This window comes from Protobothrops mucrosquamatus, unplaced genomic scaffold (genome assembly GCF_001527695.2).
Source record: "Protobothrops mucrosquamatus isolate PMUCROS unplaced genomic scaffold, P.Mucros_1.0 scaffold1151, whole genome shotgun sequence".
In the NCBI taxonomy this organism is placed as follows: domain Eukaryota; kingdom Metazoa; phylum Chordata; class Lepidosauria; order Squamata; family Viperidae; genus Protobothrops; species Protobothrops mucrosquamatus.
In genome coordinates this window covers 383,998-396,804 of record NW_015387366.1, presented here as the reverse complement: position 1 = coordinate 396,804, position 12,807 = coordinate 383,998, and the positions used below count along the sequence as shown (strand labels likewise).

Genomic DNA, 12,807 nt, shown 5'->3' with positions numbered 1-12,807 from the left:
TCAAAGCCAATATAGTTGTGTGATCACAGAGGGCTTTGGGGGCTTTTGCCAATTTACTTTTTATATAACTGTTTTTTAACTGTGTGTTTATGTATTCACATACATAAATAAATAGACAGATATATGCATATATACCTTCACACATTTTTCTATCTGACTGGTTTCACTGGGAAAGATAACTATTTCTCCAGTTCAGTGGTGGGATTCAGCCAGTTCGCACTACTTCTGCAAAACCGGTAGCTAATTTTTTGTTGCCCAGGCCCAGAATGGACTTCCAGAAGCGGCATCCACACAAAGAACCGGTTGTTCACATATTTAAATCCCACCACTGCTCTAGTTCTGGGACTGATGTTAATAGTGTGTTGAGTAAGAACATAAGATCTTTGAACATACTTAACTCAAGGCTTCCCCAATCATCTTCTACAGCAGGAATAGCAACTATGGAGTGACACTGGCAGCCTTTCCATCACTATAATGAATAGGCTTTCAGCGATGGACATATCTCTGCTTTAAATATCTGAGCACTTCCAGCACCTTCTCTGAAAAAGTAGAATTAATATTCTAAATCTGAATATATCTGAGATGGACTCTTATTATGTGGTAACTTCCTTAACTGACCAGACTAAAAATATAGTGGTTATCAATCTGTCCTAAATTCAGTAAGGCGTTTAATTTTAAATCCACTAAGGACCATCTTAAGGTAGCAATAGACAACCTTCCTGAAACAATGATTCAAACTGCATGTGCATCTGCATGATTATGCCTTCAACCTTAATAAGTCAATATATTTACACTCCTTTCAAAACGTATAAATCCTCAGTTTAATCAACGCAACCATACAGCGGTGACTTGTGTTCAAATCAATGTTGACATAACTTCATGCTGAGAATGAACTTTCCATCATCTTCATTTTGCAGTGAAGACCTTGCCAGCAATAAATCTTCCGGGCTATATCTCAAAGCCATGGCACTCTTTCTGCAAATGAGATACTTATTAGTTATTACTAGAGGAAGAAAAATAGAAAAAACAGTATATGAAACACTCCACTTTGAACAAAAATAGATTTTTTTTCCCAACAGACTGTAATAGCATTGTTGTGACTTATTCTAATTTAAAGGCTGCAGGCTATGAATGACAGGATAAAAATGCTTAAGACAAAAAAGATAAAGACATTTTACAATTGGTTGTAATTGAGATCTTAGGGAACTTGCTCACTTATCTTAGGATCAGAGCATACTAATCCAGACATGTATCCCTCAATCCTAATGTTTTCCAGGAATCCGTGACTCACCAGGACCCAGGAAAGCTAACACCATTAAACAACTTTAATTAAGCATCCAAGGTCAAGTTTGGTTGGCATTTGGACTTTAGCCAACTGATTTGCAATGCTAACCATTCAGTTGGCATTTGGACTTTAGACTGTCTTGCAGTGCTAAATAATAGTGTTGCTATGCTCTTGTGGGAAACAATGATATTAAGAATCCTGCATGTAATGTCATTTTTCTCCATAGAAGCGATTCCTTATTTTCCAACTGTTCTGGAGGGTGGGTACATTAGAAATATGCCTGGCTATAATATTGCTCTAATGGCTTATCTTACCGCGTTTGTCCATGATTTTATAGCCTTCTTGAGATTTTTTCTTAAATTACCCGAAATATGCTATTGCTGCTACCCCAAAGACAAGATTGCTTAAGAAACCTACCTTGCCAACCATAACTACAAGCTGTATCTCTGTTCTGTTGAGTCACAGTGTGGGGAACTCCTCAAAGAGATGGACCTTCTCTCAAGGACATCATCAATCTCAAAATCAGTGGCTCCCTGCAAAATACTTGTCCCATTAACTTGGATCATTCATCATGATCAGCAATGCTAAATGTTCCCAACTAAAAACAAATATATCAGCTGTTACAGGAAGAATTAAAACAGCTTATGATTACATGTTCGGGAAGAAATGATGGATGACACTGTCCTCTGTACATTGTTGGTCGGAGTAACTTTCTATTAATGTTCATTACAAGTATGTATCATTTTAGAGAGACAACAGCAAGTAATGTCACTGTAGGTTAACTCACATGGATCTGTACCTCCAACATAGGGCGCTGGATACGAGTGCAAACAGCTTCTCTGATTTAAACAGAGCATAACAAGAGGATTATGGAGGCGAGGTAAAAGATCTGCATGATTTCTGAGTAGAAAATAGCTGTGCAAAGGAGCGGGCACACCAGTACAAAAAACCATCTCTTTTATATTATGAGAACCAGAAGATTCACAAAGACAAATTCTGTGCATTAATCTACAGTAGACATGTCAAACACAAGGCCCGGGGACCGGATGTGGCCCGTGAAGTGGTTTCATGTGGCCCGCGAAGCCATCCTGGAAACAATGAGGGAACGGCCCCCGCTGCCTTGGCCCTGGCCCAGGCCAACCGGGAGCCAATGTACAATTTTGTGGTGGCCATCTTAGCACTTGCCCTGATGGACCATGCCTTGGCACTTGCCCCGGTCCCACCCCCTTCTGCCAGAGACCCTCAGATCTGTCCCACTCCTGCCCAGGACCCAACAGGCACCCTTGACGCGAATGATGTAGAACTGGCCACGCCCACCCAGTAGGCCAAACCCACTCCATCCACGCCCACCCAGTAGGCTGCACCCACTCTGGCCACACCCACCTGGCCCCCCAAGGGCAAACGCAATGCTGATGCGGCCGTCAGTGAAATTGAATTTGACACCCCTGATCTACCGTTGTAACAATTAAGGTAGTCTTAGTTGACAAACAACTCATGAGCCTTTCTGCAACAATGGGTACTGGTGTCATTTGACTACGGGGTTTTGTTTTTAGCAACAATTTATGGCAAAATTTAAATGTGAATTATCTAAATAACCATGCTCCAAACCATCCATCTAGGAACCAGGGATCAGATTAGCTTGCTAAAAAATATAGAGCAAGAAGCATCTGCTGCTTTTGCTGCCTGTTATTCAAAGTCATCTGTCCCAAATGAGTTTTATTACATTCAAAAAATACAAAGTTAGAATGCCAGCAATCCAAGAAAATTCTTTTCTAGGATACTTCATTCTCCCTTTTTTCTGATTTTCTAGTTTCTCTGCTGCAACAGGGAGTTAGCATTTGATGTACAGACAGCAAGGGCTTTTTTCTGAGTGATGGAAGGAGTATTGGTAGGAAAAGATTCCTCTCGTTAGGACAGTTTTTAATCTTTGTTTTTTTTAAAAAAAATTCCTATAATCCTTTTATTTCTGCCCAAAATCTCTTTGATGTGACCCTTTGACGTAGCTGATACAATTTTAGCTACCAAAATCCACGTTCAACAAATTCAATTTGCCAATAGTACAGACTACAATCCATGGAGGAAAGTTAGCATATAAATGTAACAAAGAAAAAAAATTCACCAGCCAAAGGGTTGCAGAGAGAGCCTCAACAAACAACTGCTTAATAAATGATACGTGTAGGAAGTAAGGACCCACCTCTCTCCTTATTTGAGCTGGACTTCCAAATCTGATTCTTGAAAGCTACCATCATCTGCTTGATCTAAATATATCACACGCTCCATTGTTTTTGCTCATATAAAGAGATGACGATGATGATAATAAAACCAGGATAAAAGTTTGTTTTTGATTTTCCATGTGGAAGGAAATCGTTCCCTCCTTTTCGTTTTTCACCACTACCATAGCATTCAACTATTGGAAGGCCACCTCTGTCTTTGCAATACCAAGTGATCTGGCCCAGAGACAGATTTATCATCTCAGCAAAGGCCAGCCTTGCCAAGGAGTAAGTGCTTGACTTTTGAGAGGAAAACTGAAATGTAGTGCAGGAAATTGACATTACAACTTCCTGACAGTTAGAACAATTAATCAGTGGAACAACCTGCCTCCAGAAGCGGTGAATGCTCCAACACTGGAAGTTTTTAAGAAGAGACTGGACAGCCATTTGTCTGAAATGGTATAGGGTTTCCTGCCTGAGCAGGGGGGGTTGGACTAGATGACCTCCAAGGTCCCTTCCAACTTTATTATTATTATTATTATTATTATTATTATTATTATTATTATTATTATTATTATTATTAGCTTTCTCCATGACTTTGTCACCTTCATTTGAACAGTCAAAACTGGCAACTTGGGTGCCATTTTGCTACTCTGCAATGCCTAAGAGTATTGATTTAATTAATTAATGTGTGTGCTGCCCATCTCACTAAGAGGCAACTGTAGGCAGCCTGCAATGAGATAAAATAAAATAAAATAAAATATGAAAACAGTAAGTAAGTAAGTATCCCAGTTAAGCACATTGTACTCACAATGGAAAGTCTTTCTCTGGCTTCAGGAGAGGTAAGCAGATTCCTCACTCTCTCATTAATCTCCTCCCAGCTGGAATTGGGGCTGGAGTATAACCTGAAAAACATCCGACACTCAATACCCATGCTGCTGTCTAGGCCAAGGGTATCCAACCTTGGCAAGTTTTAAGACTTGTGGACTTCAACTCCCAGAATTCCTCAGCCAGCATGGCTCACTGGGGAATTCTGAGAGTTGAACTCCACAGGTCTTAAACTTGCCAAGGTTGGACACACTCCTGGTCTAGGCAGACGGTCCCATCAGGTAACACAACAACTTCCATCAGCTGGCATTTCCGCAGGTTCCCCATTAGTAATGGATCTTCTTCACTCTTTACTACTAAATATGACTGCAATATATGTTCAGTTTTTGTGTTCTGCAAATTGGGCTCACAAGTTACCAGCACCTGAACATTTTGCTGCAGAGATCAACTTTTGCTAAAGTGCTGACTAAGAACTCGAAGTATCTCTTTTACCAAGCAATTCAAATGTGTGAAATTCTCCCCGATTTTTTTTTTCTATTTATACCACAAGGTCAGAATTGTTTATGGGACTTGCCTAGATCTTAGCTCATATTTTTCTTAATCTAAGCTGATCAGCATCACTGCATTGTATCCTTTAGTCAGCAGGAGGGAAGAAAATGCAGAAGACTTTCACTTTAAATTGTCAATAGCCAAGTACTCCAGACATTGTCATCTTTCATCGAAGTACATAGATATATCTTATTTAGTCATTGGCACTTTTTTTTTTCCCACTTTCCCCCTAACAAAATTCTCTGAGGCAGCTCGCAACCAAATTTGGATCTAACTCTTACAGAGAGTATAAAAAAATAACTATTCCAATTTGTGACACTGATGCACTAAATAAAAATATTAAAAATCCATCAGATATCGCCAAGGATTTGATAAATAAAATCTATTAGCTGATCTCTAAATTTTAAGAATTGGGACATGCTCAAATGAAAGGTAAGACATCTGCTTTCTGGTCCTGGAATCACTATAGAAAAAGTGGCACTCTGCCAGGGCACACCACCTTGTCTCTGAGATTCACAGATGATTCACAGTGAAAAAGGGCTATAAAGTCAATAGCTCTTCCCTTTCCGAAAGTTTTAAAGGTCTTGGAACTGTGTCTAGAAAAAGAGGGGAAGCAGGATTTTTGCTAAGCATTGGCAACAGCGTGGACAAATCTATTCAAATATAGATAAAAAGGCCAGGCTATCTGAAGGACTGTCTATCTCCTATAGTTTGATAAGATCAGGTAGAGCTAGTGTGCTTCAGATCCTGTTATTCAACCACACCATTTACTGGGATCCAGGAAATTTGTTTCCTCTTTAGTGGCACCTGCCCTATGGAATGATACCCATCAGAGATCCAGAACATCAGGGTGGGAGCCAAATCTTAAGTGTTCTTCCAGACCTTGGAGTAGGATCCTAGTGGAATCCTGCTGGTTATGTTTAGTTACAGGCAGTCTGTATGTCCAGATCATGGAATTTTCTTTTTTGGTTTTAGTGTCAGTTATACAAGTCAAGCAGCTACTAAATCTCATAAAATAAACCGAGTGGCTGAATTTCATGCTAGCTGACGTTTCCAAGCAGACTTCAAAAATAGCCCTTATTATAGCATCCTGGAGGACTCTAACATGAATGTTACTTTTAATTTTAACCTTCACTTCCTGTACTTGTAATGTAATCAACCTTATTTCTTCTGTTGAAGCAATCATTTGTTTTAATTTCTTGCTTACGTCTTTATCTGTACTTTCTTAGCTGCTGTGTAGCTGCAACAATGGGAGACTACGGTACAAGATGCTTAGAGAAATGGAATAATATTTTTAAAAACCTTAGAGATATTTTACTAGCAAATCAACTGATTGCTGAAAGGTGTTCTCAGGACTAGAGAATAGTGAGCATCAATACAAAAAGCCAGATCTGGACGCAATCATAAGTTGTAAAACTGATCTTTCAAGAAGACATGAGCAAGCAAGATATAATGCACCCAAAAGAGGCTACAATATATACAAGCTTCCTAACAAAACAAATTGGCTACCTTGGCTGAACTGAGCTTCTAATTGCTGACTCTATTTGCAACTACAATGGTTCTTAGACAGCTGTTCCCATATCCTTTGCAGTGATAGGGAGGGAAAAGTAGGCCTCTTTCCTGGTAATAGAGGTTATCACCAAGAAGTGGATATTTGAGTCTTCCTTGACAGAGAGATGGAGTTTAATTATTCTATGACTGTTACTGATATCGATGAAGGCAAGAAGCAGCAGCAACTGCAGCTGTCAACAATTTCTGTTGACAGGGATATGCTCTAGCTCAGGGCTTTTCAACCTTTTCACCCATTGTACCACTTTTAGAATATGGCAATATCCAAGTACCACCAGTCGCCTAGCAAGGTGTCAAAAACTTGATGACCCAAAAAAAAGGGAAAAAGTGATAAAGTACAGGTAGTCCTTGATTTACAAAAAGTTACAATGGCACTGAAAAAAGTGCCCCCAAGCCACAGCCAAGCAAGACACCTGTCTGCCCTCCCGGTGGTGCTCTTCCTCCTGTCCGAGGTTTCCATTGTTGTGAGCATTTCTGTTGAGGATTGGCAGCAGGGGTGGGGGGGTTGGTTTTTATTCCCCCCCCTGCTGGGTGGTTGCAGCAGGTTTTGGTCACTTCACATGACCCTGGGACACTGTGACCGTCATAAATATGAATCAGTTGCCAAGCATCTGAATGTAAATCACAAGACCCTGGAGATGCTGCAACATTCCAGCTGATCGGTGCTTCTTCAGGGCTAAGCAGAAGCGCCAGGATCAGTGCCGAGCTCCAGCTGGAGCCTGGAGCTGATCCTAGCACTTCCACTGAGCCCTGACAGCCCTGCAGCTCCAGCTATCTCTCGCTCAGGCCTGTGTGGTGCTGCCACCGGTTCAGCTCATTCCCCTCCCCCGCTCCCACTTTTCTAGGATGGTCGCGTACCACCTGCCAGGTGCCAATGTACCACAGGTGGTACCTGTACCACTGGTTGAAAAGCCCTGCTCTAGCTATATGGTCCACTGGTGCTACAGTTAATCCCTAATTATCTAAGAGTGGTAACCTGTGCTGGGGAGATGCCCATCTCCCACTAGGACTCGATGACTCATAATGGTTTGGGGAAGAACTTCTGTGGCAAAGACCAGGGGTCTTCCATGCATAAGTGGCAGCAGATGTCTTTGTTTCATGAAATGACGACTCGTAATCCAAATTTTGGCCTTCCGCCGGTTCTCTGATAACCTATGAAGAAAGGAAGAATTTCCCAATAAAAGAAGCCTGCTGCAGTCTGCTGTTTTTTCAGACTACAACTCCCCAAAGTGCCAACCAGCATTCTGGCAATTACAGACTCCAAACCCATCTAGAGGGAAACAAGATGGAGGAGATGGAGTCAGAACAAGGAACATTAATTGTGAAAAAGAAAGACACAAATAGCTGTCCACCGAATGACTATCAATGGAATCAACAGACCTCCAGCGGAGGAAGTTGGCAAATGTAACTTCCGGATTTTCATATACATACCATCACCTGTGTGGATTAAGCATTTGTCTCACACAGGCCAAGTTTACAATATCAGATATTATTGATGCTTCAGCCCTTTCCCATTCTGAATTCTAGCTGACCATTGCAGTATTGGCGGGAGGGGAGGGGTGGTGGTGATGGAGTTCACACAACAGAAGGCATGTATTAACTATACAATGGAATAATTGCTTAAATGATCCAGAATTCTGAATTCATCAATCAACTTATTTGCCATGTTTTTACAAACCTCTCCCCAAATGTTTACCTTAGCAGCTGGAGATGTGGTTTTCCAGCTATCAAACGATATTGCTACAAGAAACAAAAACAAGCATTCTGATTAATGCAAATAATTCTTATACTGCACATGTCTTGTGTGTTAAGATAGTTTATGAAAGATCACAGGACGGTTTAATACGGCTGGTTAGATCTATTTTCTGCAATACTTGTCATCCAGCTCTAATCAATTTTCAGGTACAATCTGGAATTTCAGCATGGATCTAGGCTATATTTATTAAAATTATATAATACAGGGCATGGTTACAGCTTCCTGCTGAATTAAAACTTCTGATTAATGCTTAAGAATAGAACAATCTATAAATAACGGTCTGGAGTGTAGATAAAGATTGAAGTGCAACAATTTGGGGAAGGTCAAAGCATGGAGCTGGGTAATCTGGATTTAATTAGATATAGGTATATTTTGGATGTTTCTGAATTCTTTTTTATTGTGTTAAAATGTTTTTAATATTTTGATTGCAACATATTTCCTTGAATTGTATGCCATCCAGAGTCGTTGACTGAGATGGGCAACTATAGAAATTGAATAGATAGATAGCACAAAAGTTGTCTATTTATCTGTGATATGCATTGGTTTAGAATGACACAATGCCCTGATTCTCTGAAATTTAGACTGGAGTATTTTTTTTCCTAATTAATAGGAAAAAGAAACATGTTGAGCTCAACAAAGGAAATACTAATGCATGAAAGATTTTGTTCGTTTGCCAGAATTTGGACAACATACAATTGGGCTTTCAAGAAAAGAGATAACCTCACTTGTTTCCCTCTATTAGCAGTTGAGAATCTGGTTTGGCAAGAAAATGCAAACTCCCATGTCACACATCACTTTGAAAACCAGAGAAAGAACTGTATGCAATATAGATGCTTATGATTATTTATTAGCTGGCTAAACGCCACAGTTTATTCACAACTGAGTAACTCAGAAGTGTTTTCATCACTAAAAGCGCCTCCTACAGTACCACGCTGATTAAATATTTACAATACTTATTTATCCTGGCATATAAAAGTTTATCTAATAAAATGTAATGTTTAAAATTATTACCAAAATGGTATGAAGTTGGAAGAAGAATGCAAATCTATGGATACCTAACAAGCATCTGGGACAGCAGCTTATCTCAGTTACAATTATTTTGTAAAGACAGATTTGGGTCAGGATCAGAGAAATAGATGGCAGTTTCCCGGGTACACAAATCTATGATTTGAAAAGAAAAAAAAATCCCTCTACTGGAAGACTTCGAATGAAAGCTACTTGGCTCTCTTCCAGACCAATGTAACAACTGCACCTTTATTTCACGGATAATCTCTTCCACATTTCCTGCATAATATTACCTTGCAAGGGCATGCTGCGTTGACTACAAGAAGAATCTACTGAAAGAAGACCCAGTAAAACGTGATGCCTGAGGAGCATTTTTCCTGAGCATGAAAGGCATTATGAAGGGTTTGTATTATGTGCCATGTGCTATCTTAATTTTATGCCATTAAGAAAGGTATCCACTTCTGATATAGAAAAGAAACAAGATTACTAGTGGGAAACACAACTTTGCTTAAATCACAGATCTGGGTTATCTTCTGGGCCATGGAGACTGTGAAGCACGTCATCATTCACTAGAATTACTCAACTACTCCAGCCATGTGGTTTGTGGTCTCCCATAGCAATCTTTGTTGTAGTTTACAGAAGCAGAAACTTCCATTTACTAAATAAAATTAGAGGTTCTGCCTTTGCCCTAAAATAACTCTCCTAATGTATTTAAGATCTAAGTAGTTAGCGCATGGGAAAATGGTCACAAGGAGCATCTAGAACAGATCCGGTATGTCCAACTCATGGCCTGTAGACCACATGCAGCCCTAGACAGTTATATATGCAGTCCAAGACAATTCCTCTTCACTCAGTGCAGCCCAGGCAAGCCAAAAGATGGGACAACCATGATCTAGATCAATGGAGATCTCCAGAACATGTTCATCAGAAGGAATAAAGATGACAAAATTCAGCCCCCATAGCATCAAAATGTGACAACACCCTGAGATGTAAGCAGACAAAAAACCAATTAACATTATAAATCAATGTGTAACAAATGAGTAGGTACCTCGTTTCAACTGGTATTTGTGAGGATTTCTTGAAGTGCTGGTACCCTGTCTTACATTTCGATATGATAAGGGAGACAGAACTTCCTCAGAAAATCCTTTAGAAGCATCCACCTAAAAATAATGAGGAAATAGTCTCAAAATGGAATCCTAAACAATACTGAAATAATTGAAATAAAGTTTCAGGCGAGTGTGGTACATTTACTACTTATCTTCACTTGCCCCTAACATCCTTTAATATAATTCTTAGCTTTAATATAATTGCAGGGTAAATATTAAACTAACTGGCTGATTTAAAAACTTGAATTAAGTCAAAAGGTTTTGCAGATACTTCAAAAAATAATTACCTAACAAGTGGGCTGCTTTTAGACCCAGCATTAAGATGGGTATAAATCCAATGCAGGGATATTTGAGGTCTTTATATGGTCCACATCTATGATGTAGATAGGAAGGAATGGTATGTATGTATGTATGTATGTATGTATGTATGTATGTATGTATGTATGTATGTATGTATTTTTCAGACTACAATTTTAATGCATTTCTTGGCTTAAAATATACCATACGTCATGAGATGAAAACACTGTGATCCACTTATCTCTACTCCCAAGAACCCAACTATGGCTGTTTCCTTATTGCTTACTGTTCTAGCTGATTAATTTGGGTCAGTCTACCCTATTGATTGTGATTACATTGTTTACTTATTCAAAATTAGTTCAATGAAGCAACTGGAAGTTCTAATGCCTTTGAATGAATCAGTGTCCTGGCCCCGTCTCTTTCAAAGTAAGGATGGGGGAATCAGAATGGTATAGGTAAATTTATTGATCGGCAGTTTAGTCTAGTGGTTAAGGCATCTGGCTAGAATGCCAGAGATCGTGACCTTAGCCATGAAAACCTTGAGCCATTCACAGTCTGTTAGCCTGTCTACCTTACCAGGTTGTTGTTGTGGGGAAAATAGGAGGAGGAAGGATGTATTCGCTACCTTGAATAATAAAGATGGCATATCAATCAATCAATCAATGCACATAAGCTTGCATGATGTTGACTTTATCCTACCTCCAAATAGTGGGTGAAATAGACTTTTGCATTATCAAGTATAGACAAGAGTCATTCTCTTGTTACTTATAAACCTATACTGTTTAAATAGACCCAAGTGGATTAAGTCTATTATGTGGCTTGCTGTTAATTAAATCCTGTCATTTCTTGAGAATAGGAGAAATGGTTGTACTAGCTGGGATTGGTGATTTCCCAAGAATAGTATTGATTTGTTTATATAACTTTTGCAGAGGAAAGGGGCGATATTGTGAGCACTGAAACACTGTATTTATGAAAACTTCTAAAGAAATTTCTTTCTTTAGTTATATAGAAAGAAATCTTTATAACTGTCTCTGTATGGGCAGGGAAGAGACAAGAAAGGGAACATTGATTTTGGGATGGGAAGAAAAATGAAAATTGCACCATAACAGTTTTCTTGGAAAACATTACAACCAGCTTCGCTTGAAGATGACAGTAGTAGGTTTACACCGCAATCCTACACATGCTTACCTGGATTAAACTCAGTGGGAATCTCTTTGAAATCAATATACATCCTTCATCAGAAATCCAGACCAAAGACTCTTATTAGGCAAGAATCCCCACCGATAGATGTGCATCTTACATCTGAGTAAAGGCACACTGGCAGCATTTGTAGATGTTTGCAAGCAACTTTAAGCTGGTAAGAAATTCTACTTCCCCAATTTTTATTACACCACAGGAAAAAATGACAGTCAGAACTTCTTCATTTTATGGTTATTATACTAGTAAAAGGAAGTGACTGAATGTATGTATATGTATCTATATCTGTACACATACACACGTACTTTCTGTACAAGGCAAAACACACATGGGAAGTTGAGGCAAATCAAGGCTATTTTCATGTCACTGGAGAGAGCTTAGCATCAGGGAGACGAAAGGTCTGCCCTTACAACTCTCATCAGACCAAGCCATCATGGTTAATGGTGAGGATGATGGGATGCAATCCAGCAACAGACCCAAATATTGTCAACAAATTCTTGGATCTAGCAACAACACATTCCAGTGTGTGTTAAAGGTACGCAGATAAAAACAAGATGAAAAACAGAAATTTATTTAAATCAGCCCAATTTGAATTCTTAATCAGCCCAATTTGATGTGTGTTCCTTTTTTAAAAAATGACTATAACTTAGCTTTGTTATCAATCCTTTTGCTTTATTTAAAGCAAAGATGTATTTAAAAAAGGTATTACCTATGGATAAACTGAAATGTATGCAATTGCTAATCAATATAACATTAATAAAAGATAATAAGCAGCATATATTTAGTTTTTAGGATATATAAAAAGTATAATTTAAGGTTAAAGCCAACATCTTCACTATATTGTTTATAAATGTTGCAAAAGAAGAAAAGAGAAAAAGGAAAGGTGCCCCCCCCTCAAAATAGTATAGGTCAGGGGTAGGCAACCTCGGCTCTTTTATGACTCGTGGACTTCAACTCCCAGAATTCCTGAGCCAGCATGCTGGCTCAGGAATTCTGGGAGTTGAA

The 12,807-nt window shown here is 39.1% G+C and overlaps 1 protein-coding gene across 1 annotated transcript in view; it reads right to left on the bottom strand.

Annotated features, from left to right (window-relative positions):
• Positions 1 to 802: 802 nt before the first annotated feature.
• The window catches only part of SPATA6L (spermatogenesis associated 6 like), a 32,170-nt gene continuing 20,165 nt past the window's right edge, over positions 803 to 12,807 (bottom strand). Inside the window, exons 8-13 of the mRNA XM_015820623.1 lie at positions 10,251 to 10,362; positions 8,138 to 8,181; positions 7,418 to 7,593; positions 4,307 to 4,400; positions 1,703 to 1,818; positions 803 to 975 (exon numbers count right to left, since the gene is read on the bottom strand). Of these exons, the coding sequence (XP_015676109.1) occupies positions 1,717 to 1,818; positions 4,307 to 4,400; positions 7,418 to 7,593; positions 8,138 to 8,181; positions 10,251 to 10,362 (528 nt within the window). The 3' untranslated portion in view covers positions 803 to 975; positions 1,703 to 1,716. The remainder of the gene's footprint in view (positions 976 to 1,702; positions 1,819 to 4,306; positions 4,401 to 7,417; positions 7,594 to 8,137; positions 8,182 to 10,250; positions 10,363 to 12,807) is intronic.